This window comes from Hemibagrus wyckioides, linkage group LG15 (assembly GCF_019097595.1).
Source record: "Hemibagrus wyckioides isolate EC202008001 linkage group LG15, SWU_Hwy_1.0, whole genome shotgun sequence".
NCBI classification, from domain to species: domain Eukaryota; kingdom Metazoa; phylum Chordata; class Actinopteri; order Siluriformes; family Bagridae; genus Hemibagrus; species Hemibagrus wyckioides.
In genome coordinates this window covers 20,139,624-20,154,745 of record NC_080724.1, presented here as the reverse complement: position 1 = coordinate 20,154,745, position 15,122 = coordinate 20,139,624, and the positions used below count along the sequence as shown (strand labels likewise).

Sequence of the window (15,122 nt, the reverse complement as noted above, 5' to 3'; positions counted from 1 at the left end):
TTTTCTACTACCAGCAGCCTGCCTCTCTCTTCCAGTACCGACTGCATCTGGGGAAAAGATTTAGCTTCATTTCTTTTTTTATCACGAGATCAATTGGATATACAAATAGATATGATTTTTTAAAAGCTCCATCGTTGAGCAATTGTTTAACTATTGATGAAAATAATGCGATGTGAAGTTTGCTAAGAACAAAATGACTAACAGCGCTACAGCGCCTGAACTCATCACGGTAAGCGAGCGCGCGCGCACTCACACACACACACACACACACACAACAAATAATGTCTGTTTACACACTAAGGGTTAGTTATTTCAGTAGTCACCGACTGAGTTATACACCATTAGATAACAATATACAGGAAAGCCAGCCTCCATTTTACAAATCCTGGCGATTAAACATAATTAAACAAAAAGTGATCAAACTTTAGCTTTGGTTTAATGAGTCAGAAATATTAAGGAGCTAATTTGATCCTTAAATAACATCAAGCTCGGAGGCATTAGTGCTTTGAGAAAACATTGCAAAACTCTAAATCACAAATCTGATTTGCACAACGCACTTCAAATCCCTCCGTTTACTTTCACTTTTACCCTAAACGATTCTTTCACTTTACTGTACTGAAGAAAGCAAGCAGTAAGTCAGACTACTTACAGGAAACCAGGGCTCAGGATTATACCCTTTAATTAGAATTAAAATTTAATTTTAAGTGAAATAATTCATGAACAAAAATAGCAATAATAAAAGCACAGATACCGAATTAAATACAGGGAAATTAAGAAATATACACCCCCCCCAAAAAAACCCTTAGGTAGTAAAATATTTCTGTAATAAATTTGGTATTTTCTTTTCTTTTTATTTCTATGTTTTATTTGAGCATATCCAAAGTGGTCTAGAGGCTAGAGAAAGAGATAGAATGAAACAGACAGAGAGAGATTAAATAAATAAATAAATAAATATCACCTTAAAATTGTGTCTTCAATAGACATTTATTTGTTTGTTTATTTGTTTGTTATCTGAGCCAGGTACTTAAAGTTACAAGCTTGAAAAATAAAATCTTTATTAATTCTTTTTAACTTTTTAATAAACACATCATAAATAAATAAATAAAAACATATAAAATAACCCAAACTCACGTCACAATACAAAGCTATAATATACTTATTTTTAAATAATTAATATTTACAGATAAAGAGTGTATTTGTGTTGCGTTTATTGGTTTAGGAGGTGGGTGATGGTGAACCTGAGCTCCACACCACAAACCCCTCGTCCTCCATGTTTCCCGAAACTCCAGATGAACTCTGCAAACTCCCTGGAAGATTACGTAAGTCCTGAACATCACGTCTTCTCTGGTGTATTCTCTGTTTCATAGCTGAAATGTCTCATGATCCGTTTCTGTTTGCAGGCAAATTATTCCTATTCGTCCATGTGAAACTTTAAAACACTTTTAGAAATATTAAATGAAAAATATAAATAAGAAATGTATTATCTTAGTTCTAAATAAAATTTTAAATCAGTATTTTTTTCACGTGTAGCGTGTATGTACGAGTGCAACATGAAATTACAGAACAGAATTAAAATAATAAAATAATTTTAAAAATAATAAAAAACAAAAACACCCTTTAATGGCAAAAACTTTATTATAATTTTTTTATTATTATTATTTCTGTATTTGTACATATCAATTATTACATAGAAATTAATTTAATATCTAAAAGAAATTTGAAGTTAAATCATAAAATGTTTTTAATTTTTATTTATTTAAAAATACAACTAAATATCATTAAAAAATAAATATTAAATATATATATATATATATTTGCATGATCTATAAATAAATCTTATTTCATGTCAGAAAGGACAAATTTTAACATGTTTATGTTACATCTATGTAACAAATATTTTACATCTATGATATTAGTGTAAACGTTAACAGAGTAAATTAAAAGAAATAAATTCTTTATTATTAAAAAATAAATAAATAAGTAAACATTGGATTTGTGTTGTTGATATTAAAAGATGAAAATCAGACATGAAACAAATATGACCATTATGCCAATCTCCTGGTGTGTATTTTTGTGTAATTTTATAAAACGTATAACATTTAATAAAATAAATTTGCCTCGTTATGTCATGTATCACGTATTAAAGCTGTGGCATGACCATGATGTGTTCATGCGGTGTTTTTGTTGTTGTTGTTTATTCCCAGGTATTAACCCATCTCTGTGGGATAAAGATGATGTTAATTTGTGGCTGCGGTGGGCTCAGAAGGAATACGCCCTGCGCCGTGCCGATCACGAGAAGTTCGAGATGAACGGAAAAGCGCTGTGTCTCCTCACCAAGGAGGATTTCCGTCTGCGCTGTCCCAGTTCAGGTAAAAATAACAAGTATTTGTTGCTGCAGGGAAGCTGAAAGGGTTCTAAAAAAGTTCTTATTAAGGTTCTAACTCTATCTGTCAGTGTGTATCTGTGTGTTTCTGTATCTGAAGAGAGAGAGAGAGAGAGAGACAGAGAAGGAGGGAGGGAAAGGGAGGAAGAGGGAGAGAGGGGGTGAGGAAGAGAGAGAGAGAGAGAGAGCGAAAGGGAAAAAGAGGGAGCGAGAGAGGGAGGGAGAAAGGGAGGGAGAGAGGGAGAGAGAATAAAAATAAATAACTAAATAAGTAACTAAATATTAACAAGATTACCTAAAAATAGTGTCTATAATAGACATTTCTTTCTTTCTTTCTTTGTTTATTTGTTTGTTTGTTATCTGAACCAGGCACTTAAAGTTCCATGCTTGGAAAAATAAAATAATTATTTAGTAATTATTAATTTGTGAGCTAATAAACCTGTAGCTCTTGGCTGCTTTGCTGTCCAAGAAAAAAGTCTAGCGTTACAGTGATCGACCACTTTATTACGAACACCAAGTATATCTTCTGATTCTAGCGTTACTGCTGATCTCTGGAGTTGAGAAAGTCAGAGGAGAAAAAAATAGACTTGTTCAAACTCAAATAAGCACGCTGTACCTCCATGGTGAGCAGAAAAGCATCACAAACCTTGAGGTGAAGGAGTTAACATCACTCTTCTGCAGCCAGAGAAGGAATCTGAGGCTACAGCAGGCTTCAAACTGCTGAGGGGAAAAGACCAATCTTCAATATCTGCAGGGGGTGTACAGGTGTTCCTAATAAAGTGGTCACTAAGTACATGTAGTTTTGATTTCAAGAAGCAGTCAAGGAAAACCTCCAGTGTGTTGTTTCTGGTTGTCTAGAAACCAATTGAGAGGCTAAAACAATCATGTAGTTAGCTAGTTAGCATGTTAATGTAGCACATGGTGTTTACTGCGGCTAGTCATTGGTCATTGGTTTTTATATATATATATATATATATATATATATGCATATCAGTGTGCTGTGAAATGTAAAGACATGACTAAATTGCCCTGATTTTAATTTTAACTTGCAGGTGACGTCCTGTATGAACTCCTACAGCACGTGAAGCAGCAGAGACGCTGTCCAACACACACAACACCCGGCTCCCTCGGGACCGCAGGTGAGAATACACACTCAATGATGCCGGGAGATAGACACTGAGAAGGTTATACACAGTCAGTGATACATAAACACTGAGAGAGAGAGAGAGAGAGAGAGAGAGAGATACACAGGGAGAGAGATATACACAGAGCAAGAGGGATACACACTAAACAAGAGATACAGAGAGAGAGATACAGAGAGATACACCAAGTATGGCTACATACACACTGAGTGTTACGTACAAAACTACTCAAAGTATTGCCTGTATAAAATGTACAGTGTGTGATGTATAGACATGCATATGTAAATTCCAGCGAAGGCAGGACAGTCCATGCTGCTTATTTGCATTGAGAGGAATATGTGTGTGTGTGTGCAATGAAGATATATGAAATATTCACTTCCAGCAAAATCTGCAGTTTATTAGGGTTAGGAAATTACACAAATTCTGTGTAAAACCTATTCAGCGTGTACAATACAGAACAGCATTTCCCATCAGCCAGAGCGCCTCCTCAAGCAGAGGCAGAAAGCGCCTGGGTCGCGGCTGCTAATATTCACAACATGAAGCTTTTCTCTAGTCGGGTTGAGACAAGAGAGATGAAAGATCAGATGAGGAAGTCCACAGAGGTTAGTCAGGCCTAGATCAAGAATTAGATAAAAAAAAGATAAGAAAATGATAACAAGTGTTGCAGAAAGCTCTAGAATCCTCACTGACATTTTAGCAATTAAAAATACTTAAATATAATCAGTTATGTTGTACGTCCTATTATAATATTACATTAAGACGAATATAAGATTATTAAACCTATTTCTAGGCTTTTTATTAATCTCATAACAGGAAATGCTACATAACTGACTATATTCAAGACGTTTTCGCTTGTCATGTCATGTCTGGTCAGGCTCTGAGATTTCTTCTGAGGGTTTCATGACGATTTTTTTTTTAAGGAAATAGAGATATTATTGGTCAACAATCTATATATAATTTTATTTTTTTTACATACTATTCTTATAGTTTATCATTTATCTGTGTGTTGAATAAATGAGCGAGGATCAATGCCAGATTCTGATTGGTCAGAAGGAGTGAGTTATTTTCCATATCACAGCGAATGTACAGTAGTTCCGGCTGTAACGTGAACCATGAGCATTAATGCACACTTTAATATATTATTGTTTCTATAGCAACAGCTTATAGACAGGGACTGCTACGGCATGCTAATAATAACCGGATATAAAAACTGGTTTGTTGCTTAAGGAGAGAGAGAGAGAGTGAGAGAGAGTGAGAGAGAGAGAGACAAAGAGAAAGAGAAAGTGAGAGAGAGAGTGTGTGTGTAAGTGAACAGGAACTTGTCTCTTGGACGTGGCACACCATTACCTGTAAGTAAACTGTTAAATGTGTGCCGTATCGTTCAGTAGTCAGTTGAACACTGTATTCAGTGTAGTATCAGTTCAACTCCACTCTCAAGACTGTGCTTGTTATCCAAAAACAACAAGTGTGGGTGGAAGTCACTCGGCTTACACGTCCTGCAGCATTACACGCCTCAGAGAGCATTACTTTCCCAGAGCAGCTCGGATGCCACATTATTCCTTACTGAGCCATGCACATTATACACACTGATTCTCCTTCCAATACAATCCTATTCACTATAAGAAATTTAATGCAAAAAAAACCAAAAAAAACCTTTTAACCGGAGCGTAACTGCAGGTTGTTGTTGTTCTGAACCCTGTTCTTAACAACGGGTAGAGAAACAAGCAGGATTAACGTGGATTATTACCTGGGATTATAAAACTCTTCTGTGAAGCAGCATCTGCGTGACTTTTTCACTGTTAACTCCACACTGCTGTGTTAAATGTGTACAGTGTGAGAGACAGATATATAGACAGACACTGACAAATACACAGACAGGCATACACTGGCAGAGAGACAGGAAGACAGAGAGGCAGACACTGATGAACAGACAGGCATTGACAGACAGACAGGTAGGCACAGAGGGACAGACAGACAGGTAGGCACAGAGGGACAGACAGACAGGTAGGCACAGAGGGACAGACAGACAGGTAGGCACAGAGGGACAGACAGACAGGTAGGCACAGAGGGACAGACAGACAGGTAGGTAGGCACAGAGGGACAGACAGACAAGTAGGGGCAGAGGGACAGACAGACAGGCAGGTAGGCACAGAGGGACAGACAGACAGGTAGGCACAGAGGGACAGAAAGGAAGGCAGGCACAGACAGTCAGGTGCAGCGGGACAAACAGACAGACAGGCAGGTAGGCACAGCAGGACAGATAGACAGACAGGCACTGACAGATAGACAGGCACGTTATATGAGGGGTTTTCACACTGATCTTAACCCCAGGTTATCATTGTTCTGCTCTTAACCTGGGTAGAGAAACATTTCACACTTATTACTTGGGATTATGAAACTCTGCTCTGAAGCAGCAACTGCATGGCTTTTTCACCGTTAACTCCACATTGCAGCATGAAACGATGTACCGTTAGAGCATTATGACTAGATGCTTAGTCACAGACACACAATCAGAAACTGAACAGGACATTGTAACACTTCTCTGTGGCATCAGGAGACAAATCACTGAAGTGTGCGCTAGGTGTGTAGCAAGGCAGTAAAATTAGCTAGTTAACTACACAACAAAGATAAAAAGATGTGAAAGATAACATTGCTTGCTCAGGTGCAGAATGACATCTGCGCATGACTGGTAGTTATTTAATCAATCACATGCTTTATACAGTTCGTTGGCGGTGCAAATATGTAAATAATAAGGAGGTTGCAGCAGGGTTCAGACATGTAGAGTGTGTAACATCAGATTATGAAGATAAGGATTAATTGTTAAGCCCAGGTACAGTGTGAACAGTGTGAAACCTCTAACTACACAACCCAGGATTCTGTACAGCCGGAGTTTACAATCATCCCGGGAAAATATTTTGTGTCTGAAAAGTTCAGTAGAAAATGCAGCCATGCGACATGTTTGCAGATAAAACTATATTTTAATTGTTTTATTTTCCCACACTATTATTCTTCACATTGGACACTTGTGCTGTGTAATTCATACAGCCTGCCCGTTTACGTTAACTCCAGTCACATGTTGAGTTATTGTTCATGACGTGTAGAAATCCAACCGAAACTGCTACTCAAATGCTTTCTTTCATTCAACGCACTGCCATAACTTCAGTCTCACACAGGTGGCGAATGCTACTGTTTGTTTTGGTTTGCTGTTTTTTTTTTTTTATTTCCTGTTTGTACCGATGCCAGAATGGTAATGAAAACCTGCACTGACCTGCAGCACTAGTTCCACAAAAAGGAAATAAAATTCTCGGCCTCTTCCTCCTGTGCGAATGAACAAAAGGAGTGTAACTTGATAAATTGTCTGCTTTTATTCTCCTGGCCACTTTAGATACTGGTAGAGTCAGATATCTGCAGTGGATCGGAAGGTGTGGTTACTGCCAACAAATGGAGTCGTGTTGTGCTGAAAATAAACCTGAAATAAACCTGGCTTTTTTCCATTCGCCAATAAATCACATGGCTTCTGAGCCAACGAGCTAAAAACCATTTAACTACAACATTACTCAAGTCAGACACAATCAAGCCCAAATGTTTTTTAGACAGAGAGACAGACAGACAGGCACTGACAGATAGACAGACAGACAGACCGAACACTGCACTCACAAAGAAAAAAGCATGTTTTAAATCGTTACTCTGTTTGTCTGGTTATTACTTGAGAATCCTTTTTTAAACCCTGAGGGACCGAGTTCTTCATTTAGCTCTGTGAGAAAAGCTACACTCATGTGAATATGACTCACTTGTCCTTCTGTGATGCTGCAGATCTCATTCACACAGTAAAACACCTCCATTAAATCACTGTTAAGCCTTTCTTCAACCGATGCCTGCTATTGACTTGAATAACAGTATGACTATATTACTGGAACTGCTGCTGTTTAGGACTCGGTGGGATTATGTGCATTATTTTTAGCAAGAGACTCAGACATTTCTACTTATTAACAGTTACTAACTCTCTCTCTCTCATCATCGTTGCAGGTTTGTGCAGTGCCGCTAACAGATCTGTGCCTGTGTGTTCAGTGAATCCACACACTCGAACCTTAACAACCACAAGTCCAGAAATGAGACAAAACTCCCAGGTTGAGCAGTACAGCCTTCCACAAACGCACACAGGTCTGAAAGCAAAATATTACACAACACATTTCAGCTTCTACAGCAGATAACACTGTAGAGCTACAGCGAAAACTTTAATGAAGATGCAAATACAAAAATATTAAAGTTTTAATACAAGATTTTTTACTATACTGTGTTACGTCACAAGTATCTTTTCCTAAATCACTTAGAAACTCTGTGTGTTAATGAAGAAAGGAAATCGCAGCTGTCTCCAGTCCTGGCTGCCCATCCTAATGTCTTCAGCAGGACAGATGAACCGCTCAACCTGTCCTACAAAACAGAATCATCCAGGATCAAAACACCAAGCACTGAAGCCAACGGAAAAATCGCAGGTAGCCACATGGAAACTCTACTTCCAGCACTGTACTGCCTAAATAGAGATAAAACTACAGCGCTAGACATTTATTCGCACGTGTCATGATATCCTCAAGTTAAATTCAATCAGTCAAAATCCCTATCCAATTACATGAGCACTTTTTTTTTTTACTATATAGCCTTGACACATTTTGCTTACACACATATTCATTTATATTTACACCATTTGCCAGACGCATAATCCAGAGCGACATATACTGTAAAAGTGCACTGAAGTCTCTATTAATGAACAAATCAGTCACTAATCTATCATATAGAATCTATTTTTTGAGACAAACGGGAAGAAATAAAAGCTAGTTTAATATATACTTAATCTAATATACACCTTTTTAACGTACTGTGGAATCTCGGCATAGGAATTTAATTATGACCGATACGAAGTGTATGGAAACTGTATGGGTGCTTACAAAGAACTGACCCAAGCCAAGCATTCCATGTCAAGGCTCCTCACAGGAAGTCGTGCCACCAAGCTTGGGTAAAAATAGAACAGACCCAACCACGCCACTAATCTGTCAACAAAAAAAAAATGCCAGAAAAATCACCTAGCTTTTAAACGCATGCCAAGGGGAACGTTGGAAACGTGGGTTGACTCTTTCCAAACAGCTTTCACTGACTGGAAAAAGAATTCAGAAAATTCATAAACTCACTTCGGTTGGCTTCACTTGGCTTAACTTAGCTTTCCACTGATGCAAACAAGTTTTGAACGGCTCCCAGACGTACATGCGACTTAGCCGCCGTTCGGTTCAGTCGTATGCCGAAAAGGCTCCGTATGCTAATGCAAATTTCTTGTAAAATTAAAATTCTTACGGCAAAAATTCGTAAGGGAGGGCAACCGTATGACAAGGTCCCACTGTATATTAATAAGTTAAGTACATTAAGTCTTGTCCACAATCCACACCTTAAGGAAGGCTGAAACTAAACACCTGAGCAAACTAATTAAAGCAAACAATGCTTCCAAGCACACAAAATCCACAAAGCTATACGATACAACACAACAGTTCAAGTGACACAACTCTAGATCCGAACATAATCGAAAGTACACAAAAGTCAGAATCCAAGATACAGCAACATGAAGCACACCATGGATAAAAATTACACCATTTTAACTTTTAGCTAATCAAACCTCTCTAGTTTGAGCTATCTGCCAAACAGTAACCAGACCAATTCTCTAATATCTCTAGTTGTTTAGTACTGTTAGCTAAACTAGTACTACTTTATATGGTGGAATTAAAATCCAGGGCTAATAAATTAGCTACAATTACATACAGTATTCCTCTAATGAAGCTGACAAGCTAGCTGATATTTGTTTACTAAGGCAAGGGTTGAATTTTATACTAAAGCTGTAAAAGGGAAAGGCTTGTGTTAGCATGTCTTTTATTTCTTTATTTCATTCATTTAACCGGCTCACTTTCATGTGAAAATAACCCTAACCATAAATCATGAAAGGAAAAAAAAAACAACAGTTGTAAAATCTGATTGACCGAGACGTTGTAAATATGTTTGTTATAGACGTTATGTTGCTTAGCAACCAAATCTTACAGTCAGTAGACTACATTGCATGGTGGAGGAAATGTTTAATATAAACTCTAACACACACACAAACACACACATACCCCCCCCACACACACACAGACACACACACAGGTTGTGTCTTATTATCTGCCAGCCAAAGCACAGAACTGTACTGCATTTTGAATATTAGTTTAAATGAAATAAATGTCATCTTATCCTCCACCACTTCAGATTGCAGATTATTATGGGATTACGTATACCAGCTGCTGTTGGACACCAGATATGAACCCTACATCAAGTGGGAGGATCGAGACTCTATGATCTTCAGAGTGGTGGACCCCAACGGACTCGCTCGCCTCTGGGGAAACCATAAGGTGAGTGCACTTTAGAGCTCACTCTCACTTCCTGTTTTGGCCATCTCAAATAAATCATGTAAGAAATATCATGTAAAAGGTGTGGTGCTTGGGTGTTTCACTGTACAGGATAAAGTGCTTACCATAAATTAAAGAATCAATTTTATTTTTTTTAAAAAATAAGATGTACCAGTTTCACTTAAGGAAGTAGTTTAACAGCAATTACAGCAATCACTATGAATTATCTTAAAATGGAGGAACTGCTTAATAGTACTGAGGCTTTTTTTTTGCTCCGCAATGAACATAAAGTCTCTTATAACTTAAACAGTGCTTAAACTAGCTAGCTGTTTAAAGAGTTAGAAAGACTGTCTGTCTATCTCTGTCTCTGTCTCTCTCTCTCTCTCTCTCACACACACACACACACACACAAAACAGCCAACATGAAAATCCAAAAAAGTTGATATAATTCATCCACAGTACTGTACAACATTCTACAGTCACACACACACACACACACACTCACAAAGACACTCAGATATGACTCTCTGATAGTACCGCTAGTCTCACATAAGCTCTGTTGTATATATAGATTAGCAACAGCTTAGGCTGTACACTTAGAAGTGAGAAGACAGTTCAATGACCTTCTATAAGACATAATTAGAACAAGCAGGTTGGTCAAGTTCTCACATAAATGCTGATTCTTTAATCACAAAAACTAGCAGTTCAAAAACTAAAAAAAAAGCCATCAGTGCAGCTTAAACCAAATAATGGAAAGCTCAAAATCCAAAAAGTCCCACACATGCCAACACCACACCTCTCAAAAATATCTCAGGTCACAAGAGGTCATTGGCGCAAGTCCCAGAAACGAAACCAGATAAATACCTAAACTCAAAACATTTCCCTTCCTGTACTTCCAGCATCATGATTATCATCATTCAAACTTTTCTTCACTATTACATTCTAGATATGAAGTATTAAAGTAGGAGAATAAAGATGTGCATAATACCTTCATAATACAAGTGAAGAAATCTATATTTTTATCCTGCAGTATCCTGAAACATGTTAGAAAACATTCTTACCTTCAGAAAACATAAACAGCTGAATAAAACCCACAACAGCTTTAGATTTGAACAGATTGGTGCAGAAACCCTAAAATGATGGTAACTACATTCTTTTCACTTAAAGCATGATGGGAAAACAACTGCCTGATATTATTCAGGGTCTCCACAGACCAAGCAGTCAGAGCTCCCCCTTGTGGAGAATCTTCTATTTATAACGTCAAGTATTTAATGCATCAGCCGTTAGTTCAGGGTTATACTGTAGCTTGCTTAGTCTCATGTAACAAGATCTTCAGACTGATGGCATTAGGTCTGGATTCCTGAGCAATTTTTATTGGTCAAGGACCCCCTCATAGGGCGTCTGACTGACATGTAAAGCAACCACAGTTCGTTTTGTTCAGTATCATGTTTAGTGGCATATGGCAATGTAAAGTCTTGAAAAACACACAATAGATGGTTTATTTAAGAAAGTCATACAGGGTCTATACTGTGAAATCCAGTGTTTAAGCTGACCCTGATAAGCACCCAGGAAATCCTGTAGAGTCCAACCAATCAGAAGGCGACTTGAAGTGTGCATCAGGCGTTCAGCCAATAGTTTGTGTGTGTGATGTCTGAGGCTGAGATTATAGTTTGGGGATGTGGAAGCTTAGTGGTTAAGGCATTGGACAACTGATCAGAAGGTTGTGAGTTTAAATCCCAGGTCCTCCAAGCTGCAACTGTTGGGCCCTTGAGCAAGGCTCTTAACCCTCACTTGCTCGGTTATATAAAAAATGAGATACAATGTAAGTCACTCTGGATATGGGCCTCTGCCAAATTCCAGAAATGTAAACGGTTGATGGGGAATCAAATAACATGTATTAACTGATCTGTATATACGATCTACATCTATTACTTTGGTGCAAGGAAAATTGTGAGCTTAAAAAAAAACAAAAACAACAACAACAAAAAGATTTAGTAATCATGGATGTTTACTTGAGGATACTTGGTAATTATCCATCCATCCATTCATTGTCTATACCCAAGTATTCCTAATTAGGGTCACGGGGGTCTGCTGGAGCCTATCCCAGCACACATAGGGCGAAAGGCAGGGGTACACCCTGGACAGGTCACCAGTCCATCACAGACTTGGTAATTAGCTGGAACTAATCTTTAGTTTCTGCAACAAAAAAAAGTGATGGACAGCTTGTTTATTCTAAAACTGGTCACATGGGATTCATGGGCAAATACATGAGCAATTAGTTGATGCAAAATAAATAAATAAAATAAAATGAAATTAGAATAATGATAATAAAAAGGATTGACAGACTGACTAAAGAATGTGTGCGACTTGTCATCTCATGTTCCCACCCACTATAGTCTCCAAGATTCAATATTACTCAAGGGCATACTGAAGACATGAAACATGACAAATGCATTACAGCATCATTACGACATGCAGTAAGACGCCAGAGAACCAGCATGAGAACAGTGATCACAGAAAGAGTTTATTTACACTCTGTTTAAACGTCTGTTCGATTCGGTGTGTGTGTTTCAGAACCGGGCCAACATGACCTACGAGAAAATGTCTCGAGCGCTGCGCCATTACTATAAACTCAACATCATCAAAAAAGAATCAGGACAGAGACTCCTCTTCAGGTGAGTGAAAACCTTCGGTATGATTCACAAAAAAACGTAAATATGGAAAAAAAATTCCATATACTGTATATACTGTATGTCAGGGTCAAAAAGAATCATAGCGTGTCTCTATAATAGACTAATATCTTTAAACTATTATATCTTCAAGATTCTTCAATCTATTATATATTTAGGTTTAAATTCAAGCAAAATCTTTAATATCAATTGTTTTATCTAAGATTTTACCCCCGTTTCCTGTTGCAGCACATGTTCAAGTGACACAAGCATAAATTTGATCCAATACTAATCACTACAATTTAGACAAACCAAGCAAAAAAAAAGTCCAGATCAAGTGCATGAACACATTAAAGCTTTTTAAAAGGGAGTTGTTTTGTTCTGCAGGCAAAAAAAAAAACAGAAAACGGAAATGGACTTATCAGACTTTTCGAATCAGTATAAACAAATGATTTTCAGGCTGTGAGTCTGATCTAAAACGAGTCTGTCGGCTTTCAGTGTGTTTTAGATGTGTGTTTTTCCCCTCTGTTGGAGAACCTTACACAGAATTTTACTGGTTGAACTTCAGATTTTAGCTCCTTTTTAGAAGAACAAGCACTTGGGGCATCTCAGAAAGAGGAAATGGGTTTGACATAAACATTTACTTTGAAGATAGAAACACTTATGTGGAACAAATAACAATTTCTGGAGTTTTTGTGGAACTTTTCTGTGAATAAATCGCCCCTAGTAGGCAATGGAGAAACAGAAATACTCCCTCAAAGTCCTGAGTGTTTCCCTTCATATGAGCTTCATATTAATCACCACTGTGAAGTGGAACATGACAGACAATCATCAACATGGACACAACAAAAACGGGAGGAAATTCCATTTTTTGGCCTCTGTACACATGAGCAGGAGGTTCACATGTACAATGATCAATGAATGATCAGCTAGTGAAGATTTTCAGTTCAGAAATTCAACACTGATCCTCAATACCCCTTTCATTCACCCTGAATTCTTCCTTCTGTTTTTGGTAGATTCCTGAAAACTCCTGATGAGATCATTCAGAGCAGGTCCGATCGCTCCGACCCTCCTGAGTCTCCCGACAGTCCCATCTCTTCTGTTTACAAAGAGGGAACACTGGAGGTGTCGCCATCCTCAAGCCCAGACCCTTCCAGTCCTGAATCTCTTCACATCCTCAGTGTATCTCCACTGCCATGACCACCACAATACCCCAGTCTTCATCACAAAAAAAAAAAAAAAATCATGCTTCAAATCCCAACCCTGCTTGTCCCAGTTTCCACTCCAAATGTCTTCATGGCAACCAAACTGGCCTACTTCCTGCTTTCATTTCATTTCAACTTGAAACACCTGAGCATCACCAAATTACCTTAACTTTCCACCTGTAAATATCAGACTCTTCCTATCATCCTATCACCCCAACTCCATCACCCCAACTCTTATCATCATCATCATCATCATGTTTTTTATTGTTTTACATTAAGCATTAAAATATATTTAGTTTTCTTGGTTAGAATGCAATTTCTTCACATTGTCTACTGGTTCTGATTATTTTTCATTCTTTAAGCTTTTCCTTATAAATGCAATCCATGTCATTTTTTACACTTGGAATATGTGGAAAAATTCTAAAGAATAAAGATGAAAATAAGAAATAATTTATTTTTGATTGTACAGTAAAAAAACTTGCAGAAATAAAAGATTTCTAAAATACATGGATAAGTATCAGAGTTTGAGTGAAAAAAAAAACACTTCCTGTATTTTCAAACTAGATCATATTTTGGAGATTATAGCAGAGACATTAAAGATATATGTTTTAAATTGTTGTTTTGTGAGCGAATGGGTGAGGGAATCAGTAATGTAATAAATGAACCCAGTCTACCATTACTGATCAGGTATTCAGTGCTGTACTTGAGGAAATAAAAATCAACCAGCTTTTTATTTCAAAAGGATAGATGGAGTCTAAAAAATAAATTAAATTAAACTGAAGTCATGGAAAATTCCAAGAGGATTTTCCATTCAGGAAAAAAAGAGGAAGTGGGAGGAGAGTAGTCTGAATTGGGTTCTGGAGATCAGCTCCAGCTCACACATTGAACTCTGTTGCCAGCCATGAACATTTCCAAGCCAGTGATGTCACATCCATCAGCAGCCCTACTTCCCAGAGCTCACTGACTTCTCTTATGAAGACACACCACTCAAGCCCAGTGTTTCTGTGTGCTCACTCACCTGGATCAGGTGATGTCCTGCAAGGACAGTGATTGGCTCCTGTCTCAGACCTTCCCCAAGGTCCTAGAGAGAGTGATTGACACTCAGCTTGTGACCTCTGCAGTGAGCTTCCTCCCACCTGGTCCTGAAGAGCTTCAACAGGAGCTTAAATCCCGCCACAGCAGATCTAACACACTCGATCACGGTTAGTTTCATTTTCACTAAACAAACACTGAAAGAGCATGAAGAGTAAACTTGACAAATACACTACATTCAGAGCTTTATGAAGCTGATATGATGGCTCTGA

The 15,122-nt window shown here is 37.8% G+C and overlaps 1 protein-coding gene across 2 annotated transcripts; it reads left to right on the top strand.

Moving 5' to 3' along the window:
* etv7 (ETS variant transcription factor 7) lies at positions 1–14,129 on the top strand. Of its 2 annotated transcripts, none has more exons than XM_058409263.1 (9): positions 1–229; positions 1,220–1,319; positions 2,205–2,369; positions 3,436–3,522; positions 7,552–7,686; positions 7,878–8,018; positions 9,805–9,947; positions 12,519–12,619; positions 13,630–14,129. In XM_058409263.1, exons 1-9 carry the CDS (start codon positions 194–196, stop codon positions 13,811–13,813), a joined length of 1,092 nt encoding a protein of 363 aa, XP_058265246.1. In that variant the 5' UTR covers positions 1–193; the 3' UTR covers positions 13,814–14,129. The 2 variants fall into 2 exon arrangements, with proteins under 2 accessions (XP_058265246.1, XP_058265245.1); XM_058409262.1 differs by having other exon boundaries at positions 7,857–8,018.
* Positions 14,130–15,122: the final 993 nt, after the last annotated feature.